This window comes from Natator depressus, chromosome 5 (genome assembly GCF_965152275.1).
Source record: "Natator depressus isolate rNatDep1 chromosome 5, rNatDep2.hap1, whole genome shotgun sequence".
Taxonomy (NCBI): domain Eukaryota; kingdom Metazoa; phylum Chordata; order Testudines; family Cheloniidae; genus Natator; species Natator depressus.
Window position 1 is genome coordinate 120,496,399 of NC_134238.1, and position 20,700 is coordinate 120,517,098.

General features: G+C 45.2%; 1 protein-coding gene across 5 annotated transcripts in view; it reads left to right on the forward strand.

Annotated features, from left to right (window-relative positions):
* PLPPR1 (phospholipid phosphatase related 1) overlaps positions 1-20,700 on the forward strand; it is a 174,987-nt gene that overhangs the window by 113,130 nt on the left and 41,157 nt on the right. For all 5 annotated transcript variants that reach the window (XM_074953539.1, XM_074953538.1, XM_074953537.1 and 2 more), the window contains one exon: positions 17,126-17,314. In XM_074953539.1, the coding sequence (XP_074809640.1) occupies positions 17,126-17,314 (189 nt within the window). The remainder of the gene's footprint in view (positions 1-17,125; positions 17,315-20,700) is intronic.

Sequence of the window (20,700 nt, forward strand, 5' to 3'; positions counted from 1 at the left end):
TTGAGTGATGTGGTTATACCGATATAGGGCTGAATCATAGAATCTCAGGGTTGGAAGGGACCTCAGGAGGTCATCTAGTCCAACCCCCTGCTCAAAGCAGGACCAGTCCCCAATTTTTGCCCCAGATCCCTAAATGGCCCCCTCAAGGATTGAACTCGCAACCCCGGGTTTAGCAGGCCAATGCTCAAACCACTGAGCTATTCCTCCCCCGATAGACCAGACCTCATTCTCCACTGTCTTGTATCTGATGTTGCCACGAGTGCAGAGGGGGGGCAATATGCTCCCAGGTGACAACGGTAGTGTTTTATACCTACTCAGCGTTCACTTTGCACAGCTGTAAATGCCTACACAAGGGGCCAGATTCTCATTTACTCGAACACCCCTTTACACCCCTCTGCGAGCACGAAGGAGCCTTAAAGTGCGTGTAAATGATACTCCATTTTACGATTCCTTTACACTGCCACTGTAAAGAGGACTTGGTGCAAAGCCTACAGTGTATAAAACCCTACAGCCTTTCCTGCCACCCACCCACCCATGCTTAGCACCAAGATAACCAGTATCCTCAAGAAGCTAGAAGCAGCTGCTTTTTAGGAAGTATCTTTCATAATCAATAAAGAGCAGTTGTTTTCAGTCTCCCCATTACTGTGAGCTTCCATCAAAAGGTTTTAATTGCACATATGTGAGGAGGTGAGGAAATAAAAAGAAGGGAAAGTGCACTGATCTGCAGTCAGGGGCCGTTGTTCCCGCACAGCTATAATGAAATGTCTCTACACATACTGCTACCAGCTTTCACAGGACAGGGGAGCATCACCCGAGGGTCTTGAAACAAGACAGCTTCCCTCTGCCTTGAATGGGAAGCTCTCCCAGCAGCCGAGGTGGAAAAGGGAGGAGGGAACTGCTGCTGAGGTCAGCTGCACTCAAGACAAAGACGATATCCGGCTTCAGTGGGCTTGGGCGGGGTTGCTTACTGTCCTGACTTTCACAGGACAATGCCAGCTGGTGTGCTCATGTTTGTCATGGCAAGACATCTTGACCCGAGCTCTGTTCCCAAGTGGCAAGTCGACGTGACCTCCACAGCTGGTATTGGAAATATGTTCTTGATAGGAAGGCCCCAAACTGACATACATATTGTAGCAGGAAGAGATGAAGTTAGGGATAACAGAATCGAATGTAATACTTACCCCAAAGTCAGGCCATTGGGGGCCCATGTTAATTCCTGTAGTAAAAGTCTGCAGTAGGAAGTTGTCAGTGACTAAGTGAAGTTTGACACTCAGTAGTTTTGGGTTACTTCTGTGCTTAGATCTGTGAGGGACAATCTAGGCCATTATTAGGCTACTCTATTTTCACAGTTCTCTTTCCATGACGGCATGTGCCCCTGACTGCCGTCATTCTACCTGTATCTCCAAGGTAATACCCAGAGAACCTATTCCTGCTTCTTTCTTGGGTGGCTGTGTCTAGTGTCACTAGCCTCAATCCCCAGCACTTGCTTATTTGGGATGCTGCAAAGCTGCAAGCCACCAGGTGATTTTTTACATACTAAAATTTGAGGATAGTGGCTAGTGATTGAAAAATTGCAATTCTTAGATTCCGGCTGTTCTATTTAAGAGTTTACAAACTTCCCTCAAACTACGCACAAATCACGTGTTCCACCTTGACTTCAGGCTACCAGCAGCAGATCCAGACACCTCCTCCTGTGGTGCTAGGAGCCTGCTTGTCATTTGTTGTAAGGCCTGGTCTACACTGAGATTTTATACCGGTACAACCATTTTGGCTCGGAGTGTGTATATATATATTTTTACCAGTATAGTTGCCCAACTACAACTCCTAATGTGGACACTCTTATACTAGTGTAAAGGTGCCTTACCTCAATAGATCAGAGAGATAAGGTGGGTCAGGTAATATCTGTTATCAGTATAGTTTATTCCCCTTCCCATACAGGAATAAGGTCTACCAGTGAAAGCACTTTTATACCAGTATAATGGTGTCTGCACTCGGGGTTGTACTGGTGTAACTATACCAGTATAGGTGAGCCATGGGGCTCCTTTACGTTCCTCTGGCAGTGAAAAGGGCATTCAAAATGGCTAGACATTCTTTAAGATTTCCCTTTACACTGACAAAGTGCTATCAAGGGGCATTAGTGTTCCTGGAAATGAGAATCAGATGCTGTGTTTTTTACCTTGTGATGAAGTGTGTATATTTTCAGATGCTTTAGGATCTTGTAGTCTGCTCAGAAACTTCCTTTTACTGTAACAGATGTCTTGAGAAGGCACCGAGGGCCTATTTTGGCAGAGGGGGTCTGCTTCAGTCTTTATAAGCTATTCTTATTCCTAATTTAATTATTACAGTGAAATGGTAAGATAATACAATTAATTCTTGGAATAGACTCCAAGCGAGCTCCAGGGAGACCACTCTGATTCTTACACAGCCCCAACTTCAAAGGAGTTCCTCTTCTAGTAACACCTCCCCAGCATCCATGCGGCTTTCCAGCCTGTGTCACATTGCTGATTAGAGTTGAAATGTCTTGTAGCAAAGCCGTTTTCTTGAACTGAATGCTTTTAGAGTGGATCATGACTTGTGCTTGCCACAGGTGCTTAAGAACACTCCGTCTCGGGAATCAGGTTGCAAAGTCAGCTACCTTGGATGAGGAGCAGGGAACGCTATACTTAGGGATGTGAGGCAATGTTTAAATATATATATGGGGGCTTTTATGTATGTTCTGATGTTATTTAAAAATATGTATTGTGCATATTAAGGCCACTCATTTAGAATCATTTCTTTAATGCACAGAAACCCAGTCCAGGTTATTTTTGCTCCTCACTGCAAGTGTATTATTAATTGTGTACGCAGGCCTCTCGCTTCCTCACTGTAGTGTCTGGAATTCATTGTTGGTATAACATTTTTCACCTATGACAAAGACTGCTCACTGCATCGGATCCCTCCCCAACCGTGCAAGGTTACAGAGAGGGCCAAATCCTTCCTGCCTTTCTCGTGCAAATCTTCCATGGACTTCAGGAGGCGTTTGCGAGAGCAAGATGAGCAGGATTTGACCCCTGCTGTGTATATGTTCTTTCCCTTTTCTGTGCACTTGGATGTGCTGTAGATGTATCAAGATGAGCCATTCTCCCAAAGAATGTCATTCATGATGAAATGGAATAGAACAGATGCTTAAGCAGCTGCTTTATAGGCCTAGTCTTGTGCTGGTTCCCAAGGAATTCAAACCATTAAGTTGCATTAATATTAATGGGAGCTACAGATCTAATATCCTCACACCTCAATGGGAGAATAGACTTTGTAGCAGTTAGAAACATAGGATCATAGGACTGGAAGGCATCTCGAGGGTCCTCTAGTCCAGTCCCCTGCACTCATGGTAGGATTAAGTATTATGTAGACCATCCCTGACAGGTATTTGTCTAACCTGCTCTTAAAAATCTCCAGTGATGAAGATTCTACAACCTCCCTGGGTCAGCCTCTGGATGGGATGGACTTGTAATGATCGTGTTGTCTCAATCTTTCTCATTATCCATGTTTTTGGAACGTGTTCCTTCCTACCAGTCAACCTGCAGAATATTGAAATTCAGGCTGTCTTTAGAAAGTTAGATGTAGACTCATTTAAGGCCGGAAGGGAACATTAAATCGTCGAGTCTGACTTCCTGCAGAACACAGGGCTGAGAATATTAATCTCTGGGGCGAACTGAGACGGGATCTGACACTGCCATCACATGCGCGCATACACACGATGCTTTTCACTGCCCCACTGCATTGACTGACTGTGTGGGGGTGGTGAGGGTGTACTCTACATGTGCTGTAGGGCAAGGTGTCCTCAGGAATAGAGGTTGCACTACCGCTTGCATTAGTTTTAACTATTGCCAAGGTGCTCGTATGCCAGGGCAATTAGCTCTTACATAGCTAAATTCACACAGTATTATCGTGCACTGTTTAGTGGTTAAAAGAACAGGAGGACTTGTGGCACCTTAGAGACTGACAAATTTATTTGAGCATGAGCTTTCGTGAGCTACAGAATACAGACTAACACGGCTGCTGCTCTGAAACCTGTTTAGTGGTTGCCGCTGCCATTTGCTGGATAACGTCCGAACTGCTCCCCTGTGCATCTTAAAACACTGCTGCTAAGAGTTAAATGAGGCTGTCCTTTAGCACAAAGAGTAGGGCTCTCTTCTGTTTGGAGCAGATGGTGTGAGTTCCCTCCTTGCTGTCCCAGCTGGCCAAGGTTGCAGCACACTGATGCCATGAATTTCCTAGATGACAATGGGCTTGTTCCACTACAAATAAACTTGTACTATTTACAATTACTGGCTCAGTCCCAGTTTTTCATACCGTGTCCCAGGAAATTCTTTTGGATACTTGAAATGACCTAGGGTGAAATCCTTGACCCACTGAAGTCGGTGACAAAGCTCCCACTGGCTTCAATAGGGACAGTATTTCGCCCCTGGTTTATTTTATTAACAAAAACATTTTAATTATTTTTTTTACAAGTAGGAAATGTTTGTTCAAGAGACATTGGTACGCTGCCTTGAACTTGCTCTGTGTTTACTAGGGACAAAGAGTCCACTGAAATATGAGTACAGTGCGATGAATGGTGTTTGGGGTGATAGGGAAAGTCAGATGAGCGTGGACCCTATCAAAGCTGTTCTTTTGTTCAAAGTGACCATTAATGACACTTATTTGGTGTTTCATGATGAGCTCATTCAGACATTCCGGGTATGTCTATACTGAAGCTGGGTGGACATACCTGCGGAAGCTCAATCAGAGGCCCCAATCGGTTACACAGCATGTTGTATCTTTACCTCTGAATGTAAAACACATGAATCTGAAATTGAATTAGAAATAGATCATTAAGGCCACTACTTTAGTGTAAATTATATGCTACACTACTTTTAGCCTGTGCAGTTTTAAATTACTCAAACTCTCTCCATGTCAAAGATTCTTTCTGCGTAACATCTCCAAGTTACGGCCTTTCCTACCCATCCACACAGCTAAAACTCTGGTCCAGGCTCTCATCATCTTTCATCTTGATTACTGCAACATCCTTCTCTCTGGCCTTGACAAATGCAACCTTGCCCCACTCATCTCCATTCAGAATGCTGCTGCATAGATCACAACCTGCACTTTGACCATGTCATCCCCTCTTTGAATCCCTCCACCAGCTCTCTCTTTTTTATCGCATCAAACATAAGCTGCTTGTCTTCACTTTCATGGCCCTTCATGACCTATCCACACCAGATCAGTCCTGTCTCATTCGCTGTCATGATGTTGACTCCTGCCTCCGATCGGCCCATGATGCCACCCTCCATCGTCCACTTGTTAAATTTCAGACAAGCCCCTTTGTGCTCTCTTCCATCCTGCCCACACTTGCATATCGTGCTGACCAGTATTGTCTCATTGTTTTCTTGATTAGGATAACATGAGTACTGTGTTGACTCCTGCACCTGTACAGAGCCCTGTTGATTTCATTGGGGCTTCACATGGGTGAAGGAATCTACCCATGTATATGAGCTTGAAGGATTGGGGCCTAAAATTAGTTGTTTCTAAAGCTTGGCATCAGCACTGTAAGGACTGTCATTATACTGTACAGGAATGTAGTTCAAACACAAAACTGTCTCACCTTTGTAGTCCTGTAAATCACCTGATTATGTTGTGGAATGCACTGAATGCATCCGATGAAGTGAGCTGTAGCTCACGAAAGCTTATGCTCTAATAAATTGGTTAATCTCTAAGGTGCCACAAGTCCTCCTTTTCCATTACCACAGAATCTGAGGGTATGTCTACACTACAGTTAAAACCCCGTGGCTGGTCCATACCGACTGACTCCAGCTCGTGGGGCTAAGGCTGCAAGGTGGGAGGATCCCAGAGCTTGGGCTACAGCCCAAACTCCAACGTCCACATGGCAATTAAATAGCCCCACGGCCCGAGTCCAGCGAGCCGAGTTAGCTGGCACAGGCCAGCCACAGGTGTCTAATTACAGAGTAGACGTCCCCTTAGTGTCTCACCATCTTTCACATATTTATCCGCGCAAACATCCCTGTGAAGCAAGACAATGCTATTATCCCAGAGAAGTGAGACACAGAGAGATGTGTGCACATGTACACTTCGAGCTGGAATGGGGGGTAATTCCCAGCTCAGAGAGATTCCCATGCTAGCTCTGACTGAGTTCACACACTAAAAATAAAGTGGAGGTGGAAAGGGCAGGAAGGGCTGGCCATTCCAAGTAAATGCTGTGCATCTTGGAGGGGTATGTAGTCCTGCTGCTCACACCACCCTCACCTACCCGCTGTCTTTAGCCCGCTAGCTCGATCAGAGCTAGTGTAGGTATGTCTCTGAGCTGGGAACTATACCCCCCATCTCAAAGTGTAGACATCCCCTAAGTGACGTCCTCAAAATTGCCCAAGAAGCCCAGGGTGGAGCACTGATTTGAACCCAGGTCTCCTGAACTCTGGGCTGTTGCTATTATTTATTACCATACCACCTAAGAGCCGTAGACATGGACCACTAGGCACTGTACAAACACAGAACAGAAAGACAGTCCCTGCCCCAAAAAGCTTACAATCTAGGTACAAGACAAGAGACAACAGATGGAGACAGACAGATGGGAGAGTACAAGAAAACAATGAGACAGTGTTGGTCTGCATGACAGGCGGTGGTATCAGCACGCCAGCAGTTTAACCTTTGTCAAGCTTTTTGCAGGCATCATGGCAAACAAGTTTTAAGGAGGGCTCTGAAGGAGGATAATGAATGAGTTTTGTGGATGTTTGCGAGGATCCTAAGCATGAGGGGCAGCATGGGAGAAAGCACAAAGGTTCTTATTTGAAAATTTAACAAGCGGGTGATGGAGGCTGGTATCATTGGCACATCGGAAGCATCAATTTATATCTCAGTAGCAAATGAGAGATGATAGGTAGGGTAGAGATTGGTTGTTAAGAGCCCATAAAGTGATAACAAGCGTCTTATGTTCAATGCAAGGAGAACGGGGGGCTAGGGGAGGAATTCAAAGAGGGGGTGACATGGTATAAGTGACAGGTTAGGAAAATGTTCTTTGCAGCTGTATTCCGAATGGCTATGACAGAGCAAGACTGCAGTTGTCAAGGAAAGATGTTGCAGTAATCAAGATGCGAGATGATGAGAGCTTCCGTCCTTCCTCTCAAGGGAATGTTGGCAGAGTGAGCCAGAATTCTTTCCAGGGCTTTGGGGCAATGCACACAAAAGTGGCAGCTGAGTAATTCTTGCTCTAACTGTACTAAAGACATCACCCTTGGGCAGACATCCAGCCTGGAAAATAGCAGCATGGTCCGTAAAACTAATATACATGCAACTGGAAAAGTGGCTCTAAACCTGGACACAATCGGGCAGCCTTAACTAGAGCTATTACTGCATGCGCCAGCTATAATAAATTGTGTGTGTGTGTGTGTGTGTGTGTGTGTGTACATGCACACACATCTGTACAGAGATAGACATTTTATTTTAAAAACGTGAGAATAATACTAGCAGCCTACAAAGGCTTCATTCTTTCAATTCATTACTAAATCCGAGAAACACTAGACTGCGAAAAGCACGTATGGGGGCAGCACAGTCACATACAGGGCAAGAAGTAAAAATTTACAGTGGGCTTTTCTTATCCAAAGCCCATTGACATCACTGGAAAGACTCCTATTGACTTCAGTGGGCTTGGAGATGGTCCCTAATGTACCTTAAAATAAAGACAAGGGGCTATTTTACTGGCTTTCTTTCTTTAATTAGTATTTAATTATATAGCCCAGACTCTAGTATCATGCAAGATACATTCAGCATGGCTTTGGTGTCTATAGCGGGGTGGTCACCCGCTCCTGCCCTGAAGGGCTTGAAATCAGCCCTGAGAGAGGGCTGAGGCTGAGAGTGGGCTGCTGCTAGGGAAAGCAGCAAGCCTCGGCTGATTGGGGAAACAGCCAAAGCGGCGGCCACGCCCCAATCAGGGCCCCGCTGGCCTTTATAAGAGGACAGTGGGCCAGGAGGACACAGTCTCTCTCTAGATGTTGAGAGGGAGGGGCCTGACAGCTGGGAGCTGAGCAGGGTACCTAAAGTGGAGCAGGGCTGGGGAAAGGCCAGAGGAGCTGCGGAGCTCTGGCCTGAGAAACCCCCAGGCTGCAGGCCTTGATGAAGGACTAGGAAAAGGATACTGGGGTTGCAGAGGGCAGCCCAAGAGTAGGCAGAAGCAGCAGGTCCAGACCCTCCTTGCCGATGATGAGTGGCAATTATACTGCAGTCTGCTCCAGAGAGCAGGGGCTAGGTGGTGACTGGCAGTAGCCAAAGACTGAGGCGAGGTGGGGATAGAGGGTGGGGGTTCCCCGGGGGTGGGGAGACCCAGATCTGTGAGGGTACTGCCAGGGGGCAGCACCCCGGCGTGAAAGGGGCACTGGTGTCCGGGAGGGACTCGGGGCCCAGCAGCAAGCGGGACACCGGCCTGCAGAGGGCGCTCCAGAGGCTGGTGAGCTAATTCCCTGGACGACCAGCAGGAGGCGCCGCACTGGTGAGTCCCGCCCCGCCACAGTGTCCATATTGAGGATGCAGTAACATTTGTCTATTTCAAGGAATCATGAAAGTTTCAATGGGAATTGGTTTCTCACATGAAGCTTTACTATTAATGATACTTGATTTGTGTATGGGAAAAAAAAACAAATAACCTTTCAGTGCTCCAGTTTTTTTTTTCTTATTCCCCAAATGTCCTTTAAACACCCAGAAAGCACAAGAGAATAAAAGTGGTCTTGTGGTCAAGACACTCACACAGAACTCGGGAGAACTGGATTTAATACCTGGCTCAACTACATATGGCCTTGGGCAAGTCATTTAATCTCTCTGTGACTCTATTCCCCACCTGTAAAATAACCATGATAACACTCCAGCACATTGTTAGTCTTGTCTGGTTACCTATGAGCCCTTTGGAGCAGGACTGTCTCGTAAGGTTGGTCTAAATGCACATGTTGTACCAATGTAATGATATCCGTTTGGAAAATTTTAGAGCAGGACAAAGGTACTTATATAGGTAAAGCTCATGAAATAATATAAGCACCTTTATATGAGTGTCACTGTAACCAACTAAGAGCTGCACCAATTTAAATATCTCTTTCTAAAACAGATACAATTAAATTGGTCCAAAAACTGTCTACCAAAACCTGGGTAGATATTCCCTCATAGTGCATTGAGCCTAGCACTATGTGGCCTTGCTCTTAATTGGTGCTCTACGTGTTATCCTAGCTAAAACAACAATAATTTAGGCAGCAGGTCTTTGAGGCTGTTATCTTAGATAAATATTGACTTCCTTGTCAGCTATCTTTGAAATAATCCCCTCTTTGACACTGACAAAGAGAGTGTCAGATTTCCATGGTTTGGTAAATAGACAGGTTATTTTTGGGGACTGGGCTGTGGACACCGTGAAGGGGTTGTACTATCTTTCAAGCTTGGAGTCTCCATTCTGGATACCAGGCCTGGGGCTGGGATTTTCAAAGAGGCTGGTTGGCTGTCAATAGAAGTTAGGCAGCGTTACTCGGTAAAGCCCAGAATGGGGCAGCACGTTTTAAAAGGAGAGCAGATTTTAGATTTGGAAACCATGGCAGTAATTGGTGTGGCCTTTTATTCCATTTTGGAATGAAATTGATTAATACCTTTCTTTTAAAAGTGTAGCACATTAGTACATTAAGCAAGGTAAATTAAATAATGGACAGAATGTTTAAAACCCATTTTATTTGCAACGTGCAAACAGAATGTCAAGTTAGCAAATGGCAAATATTTATTAGGATGAGTCATGCTTCTAGTTCCATTATTGTGTTGTACTATACTGCTCTAATTAGTCATCTTGATATGGAGGCTAGGTTGGCATGTGTATTTTAAAGTTTGGTTTCACTTTTTAAATAACAATGATTAGAGTTAGATGGATCTGTCTCCCTATCTTAGGGTCTTATGTGCTGCCCATCACCATAGTATGTGAGTACCTTAATAAAATTAATAGGAATAGCAAAATCTCTAGTGCACTTTGCAGAGTCTTCATATAATCATCAGATTCATTAGGTAAGCAATTTCAGACTGGATCAGTACTTAGGAGACCACCAAGTTGCTAGAGAAGTTGTAATTCAGTCGGTAGATGCTCTTTGTAAGAGGTCAGTCCCTGAATATGATGCTAAAGGGGTTCTTTGCCACTGGAATGCTGCTTTTCTGAAGAGATGTAAATTGAAATCCTGATCACTTGTGGCCATTTCATAGAATCATAGAATATCAGGATTGGAAGGGACCTGAGGAGGTCATCTAGTCCAACCCCCTGCTCAAAGCAGGACAAATCCCCAACTAAATCATCCCAGCCAGGGCTTTGTCAAGCCTGACCTTAAAAACTTCTAAGGAAGGAGATTCCACCACCTCCCTAGGTAACACATTCCCTAGGTTTCACCACCCTCCAAGTGAAAAGGTTTTTCCTAATATCCAACCTAGACCTCCCCCACTGCAACTTGAGACCATTACTCCTTGTTCTGTCATCTGCTACCACTGAGACAAGTCTAGATCCATCCTCTTTGGAACCCCCTTTCAGGTAGTTGAAAGCAGCTATCAAATCCCCCCTCATTCTTCTCTTCTGCAGACTAAACAATCCCAGTTCCCTCAGCCTCTCCTCATAAGTCATGTGTTCCAGTCCCCTAATCATTTTTGTTGCCCTCTGCTGGACATTTTCCAATTTTTCCACATCCTTCTTGTAGTGTGGGGCGCAAAACTGGACACAGTACATTTAAAATGAAATATCTCATGGCTCCCTTCACAAAAGTAGAATGTTAATTCCAGTCTCCTGTCCTCATGGTAGGTTGGATGATGATGATGATTTATTTTATTTTATTTATTTTATTTATTTTCTGCCTAAACTTCCCTTGTAGTTATCATGTATTACTCATTAAATGCTAACAGAGTGACTGGTACTGCACAAGACTCAGGAGAAGACGTGGTCCTTGCCCTGAGGTGTTTACATCCTAAGCAGATGGAGAACACAGGAGACTCAGAGGAACAGGAAGTTTGCCCCTCCTTTTGCAGAACAAATGAGGGTGCAGCTTCCGACGCTGAAAGAGGATTTTGTCCAAGCTGATGATGCAACAACTGCCCATGCCAAGGCCCTGAGTCATGCAACCCCTCAGGTTCTCTTGGCTCATTTGCTTCCTGTGGTGCCAGAGCTCAGCCACCAGCCTGGGGTGGAAGGGGGAGCACTTGGGTTAATATTGACTCTATAAGTATTATGACTGGGTGGTAAGATGCACATAGAGTAGAAGACAATCCAACCCATCCCCCCGCTCCTACCTAGCCTCCTACTGTTAATGCTGATTCCTAGGGTGATGGGGTATCTAGTGGGAAGAGAAAAACAATACTACAAAGCTGGCATTTCTCCCTTCTTGCCTTCTGTGCAATGCAGATCTCCCCTTGCAGACCGAGGTGAAGAGCTGAACTGTAACACTGGCATTTCATCAATTCCTATCCTAGTGATCGATGCCAGCTTTCAACGGGGTGGGGTGTCCCCAATTCATGTAGAGTTAGTTCCTCTCCTAGAAGGCTGTGTTAGTGGGGCAACAAAATGATGAGCATCTTCGTTGTTTTCAGATCTCTGCAGAGACTTGCTTATTTGTCAGTTGTGTGGATTTCTGGTAAAGCAGGTGGCTTAGCTCTCATTGGTTGCAAGGTGATCTATTGTAAAGTCTCAGATTTAAGGACTGTCACTCTGTGACACTCTATACATCGGGGGAACATCCTGCACCCCCATGTTCATCCTTATAATATGATTGTATGGTATCCAATGCAAAGTTTGTCATGTCGGGTGTCTTCAGAAGGCTCATGATGCACTGAGCATTGTTGTTATACTAATGTTATGGGTTGTAATATCATGTATATAGTTATGAGGCTGAAAATGTGTCCTCATGGCTTAAAACAAACCCAGGCAAAACTCTCCAGGAGTACAGGGGCAGTTCACATCTCATCAGGACATGTATGGGACAAACCCAGCCCAGCCTCACAGGAACAAAGGACACTGGCCTAGGCAGCAACAAAGGATCTGTCAGACTCTTGAGTGAGTCACCCCCCTTCCCTTGGTCAGTTTGGCACTATGATGAGGTAATGCTCACCTGACCCTGAAGGGGTGGGGGCAAAGCCAAGAGCAAAGAAAGAACATAATAAAAGGGAGAGACATTTGCCTGTGGTGAGAAGCATCTAAGTTTGTAAGGGCACTGAAAGTGTTAAGATCAGCTTAGAATGTGTTTTGCTTTTGTTTCATTTGACCAAATCTGACTTTTTGACTTATAATCACTTAAAATCTATCTTCTGTAGCTAATAAATTTGTTTGTTTATTCTACCTGAAGCAGTGCGTTTGGTTTGAAGTGTGTCAGAGACTCCCCTTGGGAGAACAAGCCTGGTACATATCAATTTCTTTGTTAAATTTATGAACTCATACAAGCTTGCAGCATCCAGCAGGAATAACTGGGCATTGCAAGACAGAGGTTCCTAGGGTTGTGTCTGGGACCGGAGCTATTGGCTAGTGTCATTCGGTTGCTCCCTCACGTAGGTGGGAGCAGCTTACATGCCAGAGGCTGTGCGTGAACAGCCCGGGAGTGAGAGTTCTCACAGCAGAGCAGGGTAAGGCTGGCTCCCAGATTCAAGGATTGGAGTGACCTAGTAGATCACCAGTCCAGATAACACCAGGGGAATGTCACACTCACCCAGAGAAAGCAAACTAAAAACTGCAGAAAGCAATGACTTCTAAATTTTATATCAATGCGCTAGCATTCAACTTAAGAGGGAAAAAGTGAAAAATATGTATGTTTCGGAGATCTAAATATAAGTAGGGCCCTACCAAATTCACAGTCATGAAAGACACGCCATGGACTGTGAAATCTGGTCTTTTGTGTGCTTTTACCCTATACTAAACAAATTTCACGGGGGAGACCAGTGTGTCTCAAACTGGGGGTTCTGACCCAAAAGGGGGTCACAAGGTTATTTTAGGGGGATCACAGTATTGCCACCCTTACTTCCATGCTGCAGCCTTCAGAGGTGGGTGGCCAGAGAATGGTGGCTGCTGACCAAGGGCCCAGCTCTGAAGGCCACAGCACAGAAGTAAGGATGGCAATGCCATGCCATGCCATCCTTCTGCGCTGCTACTGGCGGTGGCTCTGCCTTCAGAGCTGGGCTCCCGGCCAGCAGCCGCTGCTCTCTGGCCACCCAGCTCTGAAGGTATCGACACTGCCAGCAGCAGCGCAGAAGTAAGAGTAGTAAGTCAGCTAGATATGACCTTGCTTCTGAAAGCCTGTCTCCAAATTAACCCTTAACTATGTGGTGTTTTATTTCATTACTTCAGGGTGGCTGAATGCACTGCAATCCCCCTACAATAACCTTGCGACACGCCCCCCTCCCCCAACTCCTTTTCGGGTCAGGACCCCTACAAGTACAACACCATGAAATTTCAGAAATAAATTTCGTGATTTCAGATATTTATCATTTTTAAAATCCTATGACCGTGAAATTGACCCAAATGGACCATGAATTTGGTAGGGCCCTAATTATAAGGATTAATTACCAAAGTTCATTCCATTTGAGTAAGTCTTTAAAAAAGAGCCTATGTTGTTACTTGGGGTTTTCAGAACCCCCAACAGGGGCAACTAAACTATTTTGCTCTAGGTGGTGGTAAGAATAAATCAACAGGAACTCAGCGATTCTGTCTGATCAAGGATTAAATGCAAGTCAGCATGCTCTTGTCTAACACTGCAGTTTATTAGATTTAAGCATACACAGACATAAGCAGTAGATTTAGAACGTCCCAGATATTTACCTAACATCTGGAACAGTACTGAGTAATTAGCAGCAGGTTCGCAGTGGCCAGTTGCTCACCCACCGGGGAGAAAGGGTGTCAGGAAAAACATCTCTCAAGATGGTTTCAGAGGATTGCTCCCAAGTACACTCTATTAGCTGATCTTTTGTAACTACAAAACACATAGGTGATAATGACCCCTACTGGATCATCCTTTTACTAACTTTCAATAAACTTTCTAATATCAGAGGCATCTAGACTCAAGGTTTTCCACCCACCAAAGGTTTCAGTATCAGTTGTTTTCTTGCCTGTCTCCTCCTCCCATTCTGATTAGCAGAAGCTGCCAGCTAGATATGACCTTGCTTCTGAAAGCCTGTCTCCAAATTAACCCTTAACTATGTGGTGTTTTATTTCATTACTTCAGGGTGGCTGAATGCACATAATAGGGTTGCAATTAACTTGATCCCATTCTGGGGTATACACACCCCTCAAATCTAGGGCAATGTGATCTGCCTGTACATGGAACCAAAATTCTGTGATCCGCTAAAGTGGGTGCAGCTAATTCATGCAGCTAATTGTTGTTTCTGCAAGGCATAAAATAATGTGGGCCTCATGTATGCTATAGAATTAACCCCTGGCTTCAGAGTTGTGCTCCTGAATCCCAGCTTTCATTCTGAAAAATAAATTATGGGTGGGATTTTCAGAAGCCATCACAGAAGATTAGGGTTGGAAGAGTCTAGTCCAACCCCCTCCTCAAAGCGGGATCAACTCCAGTTAAATCATCCCAGTCAGGGCTTTGTCAAGCTGGACCTTAAAAACGTCTAAGAAGGGAGATTCCACCACCTGCCTAGGGAACCCATTCCAGTGCTTCACCACCCTCCCAGTGAAATAGTTTTTCTTAATACCCAACCTAAACCTCCCCCACTGCAACTTGAGACCATTGCTCCTTGTTCTGTCATCTGCCACTGAGAACAGCCGAGCTCCATCCTCTTTGGAACCCCCTTTCAGGTAGTTGAAGGCTGCTATCAAATCCCCCCTCACTCTTCTCTTCTGCAGACTAAATAAGCCCAGTTCCCTCAGCCTCTCCTCATCAGTCATGTGTCCCAGCCCCCTGGCATTGGCCTAAGGGATATGATAGTTTCACCTATTGAGTTCAATGAAACCAGGGTTTGCAAATTTACCTTATGTTTTTAGCCTTCATGAATGTGAAGAGACTGAAGATCTGACCTGAGTGGAACTGATGGAGTGATATGTGCCTGAGTATGCAGAAAGCTTGAAGAAATATCCCGAGAGGTGTGAACCACCCCATATATCCTAATGGCTTGTTGTCATTTTTAGGTTTCAGAGTCCATCTCCAACATATTGACAACTGAAAATGCAGGGACAGTATAAAGGAAACTGAATTTAATATAAACAGAAAAAACATAGGACCTTCTGCACTGATTGAATTATTCATTTTCATATTTAATTCAATGATGTGACCACATGCAAAATCTGAATTTAAGCTTCTGTAGTCCTGACAACTGCCTCCTACCTGCTGTATCTAGCTGCACCGGTCTGGCATCTCCATCAAACACTCCACATCTTTTGTGGCTCCCTTGTGCATCCTTGACAAAATGTGTGTGCAAGGTCAGGCCACGAGCTATATAGATGCACAAACATCTTGTAAATGGCTCTTTGTGGAAGAATTGCAATTAATATTAAATGGCTATTCCTATAATCTTGCAACACTATATTTTCAATCCACTGCACAGTGACTTTAAAAAATAAAGACAAATTAAGATTTGTGTTTTATTCCTGTCCTGATTTTTTCCCTAGCTCACTACTAAATAGCTTTGCATTCATGACACCTCTGGAAACATACTTATGACTAACGTGCCTCCATTGTGAAAGATGATTGTAAACAGGATCCTGGGCCTGAATTTTTGTTGTTCTGCATCTTGTGCAGGCATTTATGTTGGTACAAAGTGGGTGTGAAATGCCACCAGGTCAGCGTGCGTTCATGGGCTATACACAGTGCAGGGTGATGAAGAATCAGACCTACTTTGTACTGAATGGTGCACCTAGAGGTCTGGCTTTTGGCTAGCCAGCTTTTGCTCCTGCACAGCTCTGATTGGTGGTCAGTCATACAAAGGAAAAGAGCCTTTTGTGGAGCCTTTAATGTGTTCACAAGACCACATGATAATGTTAAAAATGATGTGCCAGGTTCAGGTTGTTGTGCTAATTGGTCCCATTGCAAGCCGGCAGCAGCGAATGGGTTTATCCTCTTACTTCTGTAGCATAATCCCTCCTGGTCAGGGCTGAGGGAAGTGGACGTCAGCAATTTGGGGAGGAGCTTGCACTACTGTGGCCCTGTCAGATCTGTTCTGGGGATAAATAGAAGGCTTCAGACTCTAGGGCTGCCAAGCCAGCATTGTTCCCCAGCAATACGGTATCAAACATTACAATGAAACCAAAAAATGAGACCAGGATGGATCCTGGTGAAATAAGCATGTTTAAAGTCCAGACTCAGCCGAGGGTCTATGCTGGAGCAGACCCTGAAGGGAATCCTAGTAGTACAAAAGTAGGCACAACCACCTACCATGTGCTAGGAAAGGGAAGGAGGGGCTGTAGAAAGCCAGCAGAGCCCCAAACGTGTGAAGCCCGGAGCAGAGAAGTTGTCACAGGAAGAGCTGCTGGCAAACAGGCTGGGTCCGTTGTTCCCCTTCGCAGATTTTTGGGCTCCTCCTGAATAGATTTTTGAAGCTTCCCTTCTAAGTGGCAGCTCCAAGAAAAGGCAAACTCGATATTCTGCTTTACCTGGAGAGGAGTCCCCATTCTGGGCCACCCGGGGCTTCACTGGACTGGCACGGTATACACTCTCCCCTGCACTGGCTGAATTCCACAGCAGGAAGCTGATGGCTTTTGGTCCCCCCACAACCCTGGTTCTTTCAAACTCACCCCCTGCCAGCATGCACAGATTTTAGGCTGTTACCACCAAAGTCTGTGGCCCTGCCTGCTGTCCTGCTAGTTTGCATGGAATGTTGCTGCTGGTGACACTCATACGCCCTTTGATAAAGTAGCCGCCAAAGCTCCAGTCCCTCTGTGAGCCGTGCTGCAGACCCACTTCGATCTGAGACATTCATTAGTGTCGTTTGCCAAAAGGTTTATGTAACAGATGTTACAAAGCAGAGAGAGAGCGACACACACACACACAGAACAATACTGGAAGCGCTGGTGGGCTGATGGAGGGAGGATATTCCATGGGACTAAAGTAGCTCAGAGCCCCAGCTGCATCTGCTAAACAGCAACTAATGTCTCTGTGTGACCATGCTGTATTTTCAGCTCGTCATCATGGCTGGGACCGTTCTGCTCGCCTACTACTTCGAGTGCACTGACACTTTCCAGGTGCATATCCAGGGTTTCTTCTGTCAGGATGGAGATTTGATGAAGCCTTACCCAGGAACGGAGGACGAGAGCTTTATTTCACCTCTGGTGCTGTATTGCGTGCTGGCTTCGACCCCGACAGCTATTGTAAGTATCAAAACACTTTCATTCTTCCATGCTGATGCAAAAAAAGAAGACAAAAAATCCCTGTAATCCCTGATTTTCCTTTTTCCCCTCTCTTCTTTTCAACTGTAATCGATGTATGTTTCTGTTGTAGCCAAAGAAAGAGAGCAGACTCATAAAATCCGCATCAGTTATCCACAGAGGTTCTGGTTAATTCTAATACTGTCAAAAAGCAAGATGAAGCTGCCTACAGTTTAAGAATGTACAGTAGCTAGCTCACTTTAATAGTTGGTTATGAATTGCATGGTTTCCAGGGAGGCCCCAAATGCAAAGATTACGTGTTCTTGGCAATAAAATAACCGTTATAAAATTTGAATCAGATCTGAAATTATACAGCCAGGACTATTTGCTGCTGTTCTGAATGGACTGCTGAGGACTCAGATGAGGGGAAAGCTGCTTTATAACAGTTTCTAGTTATTGACAAGTGCAAATGTGCTTTATTTTTATGTGTGTTGCTCTCACATACACAGACATACAGTTAACTCTCTTCTTTACCTGTTTTTCTTTTATGATCCCACAAAACAATAAAATCCAGCCTCCGTGCAGTTATATATGCTAAAGCCGTTTTCAAGTTGCAGGACACCAAAAGCTCTAAACTGCTTCTTAAAGTCACCCTAATCTCAAAACATTGTGTTTCTTCTTTTTTTGCACAAAAAATAACAAATATAATGAATAGCCAGCTTCGTTACTAATCTAGCTAAATCAATGCAATTTAAATAGATATTGTCCTTTTTCTGTGTCTTTTTTTCTGCAAGGTTATTAACTCGTATATGTGGATCTTTAAGACAGGTGATTGCAGAAGTGTATGTCATTAAATTTCTTGGGGTTTCTTTTTAGTTTATTGCAAATTTGGGATCATAACTGAACTAATAGCAGAAACAGACAACACAGAAAATAATCAGAAAAATAAGGGGAAGACTTTCAAAAGTGGCTAAGGTATTTAGGTGCACAAGTCCTACTGAAAGCCAATGGGACTTGTATGCCTAATTCCCTTAGGCACTTTTGAAAATCTTCCCTACTAGCAATTGTATTTTCTGCATTAGCACTCCAAGCTCAATAGGTAATTTGACTTGGTCGAGTTCACTTAATGCTGCACCAATTTCAGGGTTTGCAAATGAAGGAGTTGCATTGAGACCAGGGAATGTTGTCACTTTACACCCATCCTTTCCCACCAAAATGTATTTTGGGCCATCTAAGGAAGTAGCTTTTGGAAAGCAGTGTTTGTACAGGGAGGTTTAATGCACTCCTCACTATGAATTTGATACTGCACAATTGAACTCAATTGGAGACTTGTCTTTGACTTCAGGGGAACTGGATCTGGCATGGGATGGCCAAGTATTGGTACAATGCTGCTCTCTGGGAACTTTTTCCCTTGGGAGTCTTCATGTGAGCAGGACAAAGTTGCTGTGGCATTTTAAATGTTGTTTTACTGGGGAAACATTTTCCCTCCACCCCAGAGGTCAGTGACAGAGCTTTCTTTCCTCAGGGCCCTCAGCTACCTTCCTTGGCCAAGAAAGGCTGAGTGGGGTTATGTTTGGAGCCCTTCAGGACTGATCCTTCCTCAATCACAGACTAATGTGATGTGCTTCTGCTGCCAGGCGCTGACCAGGGCTGCCTTTGTAGCATACATAGCCCTTGCCAGCCCAGGGAATGGAAGATCAGGCCTGGGAGTCAAACTCAAAGAGCTGTTGGACCAGCCCTCTAAAGCCTTTTTTGTCTCATATTCAGTATATTCTGGTGTCTAGCACTGGGTTCTCTTTCCCATCTAATCTCAAAACAAAGCATGTGCCAGGGGCTGTCTCATTTCTTCAAACTTTAATGGTTTGATCTGAGTGAGTTCAATACATTACTATTACATTTCTGCATTCAATACACGATGAAATTAGGTCGTTTTTATAGAAGTTGATTTTTAGAAACCGATTTTATACAGTCGATTGCGTATGTCCACTCTAAGCGCATTAAGTTGGTGGAGTGCATCCTCACTACCGTGGCTAGCATCGACTTACAGAGCGGTGCACTGTGGGTAGCTATCCCACAGTTCCCGCAGTCTCCGATGCCCATTGGAATTCTAGGTGGAGCTCCTAATGCCTGATGGGGCAAAAACATTGTCACAGGTGGTTTCGGGTACATGTCGTCAGGCCCCCCCCCCCGTGAAAGCAACGGCAGACAATCGTTTCACGCCTTTTTTCCTGGGTTAACCATGCAGACGGCATACCACGGCAAGCAAGGAGCCCGCTCAGCTCACCGTCACCGTACGTCTCCTGGGTGCTGCTGGCAGACGTGGTACTGCATTGTTACACAACAGCAGCTACTTGCCTTCGCGGCGGGAGTGCAGTAGGACGGATAGCCATTGTATGTCTCCTGGGTGCTCCTGGCAGACCTCGGTGAGGTCAATCAGGGGTGCATGGAGAGACATGGTTATTCTCCTCTTAGAGCACCGAATGGGAGCCAGAGACTCCAGGTCATTCTCTTCTTTAAGTTTCGTCTCATGGAGATTCAGTCCTGCCTCGAAGATCATACGAGCTGGAGGCTTTTGCCTGAAGCTGCTCTCCCAGCCGGCAGCACCACACGGTCACACCTACCCCAGCCTACCCCTTGCTCCCATGGCTCATGAAGCCTGGACAGTAGAAAGGAGCAGTTCAACGATAGGCTGAGCAAGTGCAGAATGGTAGTAGAATGTGCCTTTGGATGTTTAAAAGCTCGCTGGCGCCGTTTGCTGACTAGGTCAGACCTCAGTGCAACCAACATTCCCCCTGTTATTGCTGCTTGCTGTGTGCTCCATAATATCTGTGAGAGTAAGGGGGGAGATGTTTATGGTGGGGTGGAAGGTTGAGGCAAATCACCTGGCATCCGATTTTGAGCAGCCAGACACCAGGGCGATTAGAAGAGCACAGCAATGTGTGCTGCACATCAGAGAGGCTTTGAAAACCAGTTTCATGACTGGCCAGGCTTTGGTGTGAGAGTTGTGTGTTTTTCTCCTTGATGCAAACCCGCCCCCTTTGTTGATTTTAATTCACTGTAAGCCAACCACCCTCCCCCCTTCAAAATAAAATAACTATTGTTTTGAAACCATGCATTCTTTCTTTATTAATTAAAAAAAAAAGAGATAACGGACAAGGTAGCCCAGGTGGGGTGGGGGAGGAGGGAAGGACAAGGCCACATTGCTTATTGTAGCCACACTAAAAATCAAACTGTTTGAGTGACAGCCTTCTGTTGCTTGGGCCATCCTCTGGAGTGGAGTGGCTGGGTGCCCGGAGCCTCCCCCTCCGCGTTCTTGGGTGTCTGGGTGAGGAGGCTATGGAACATGGGGAGGAGGGTAGGCGGTTACACAGTGGATGCAGCGGGGGTCT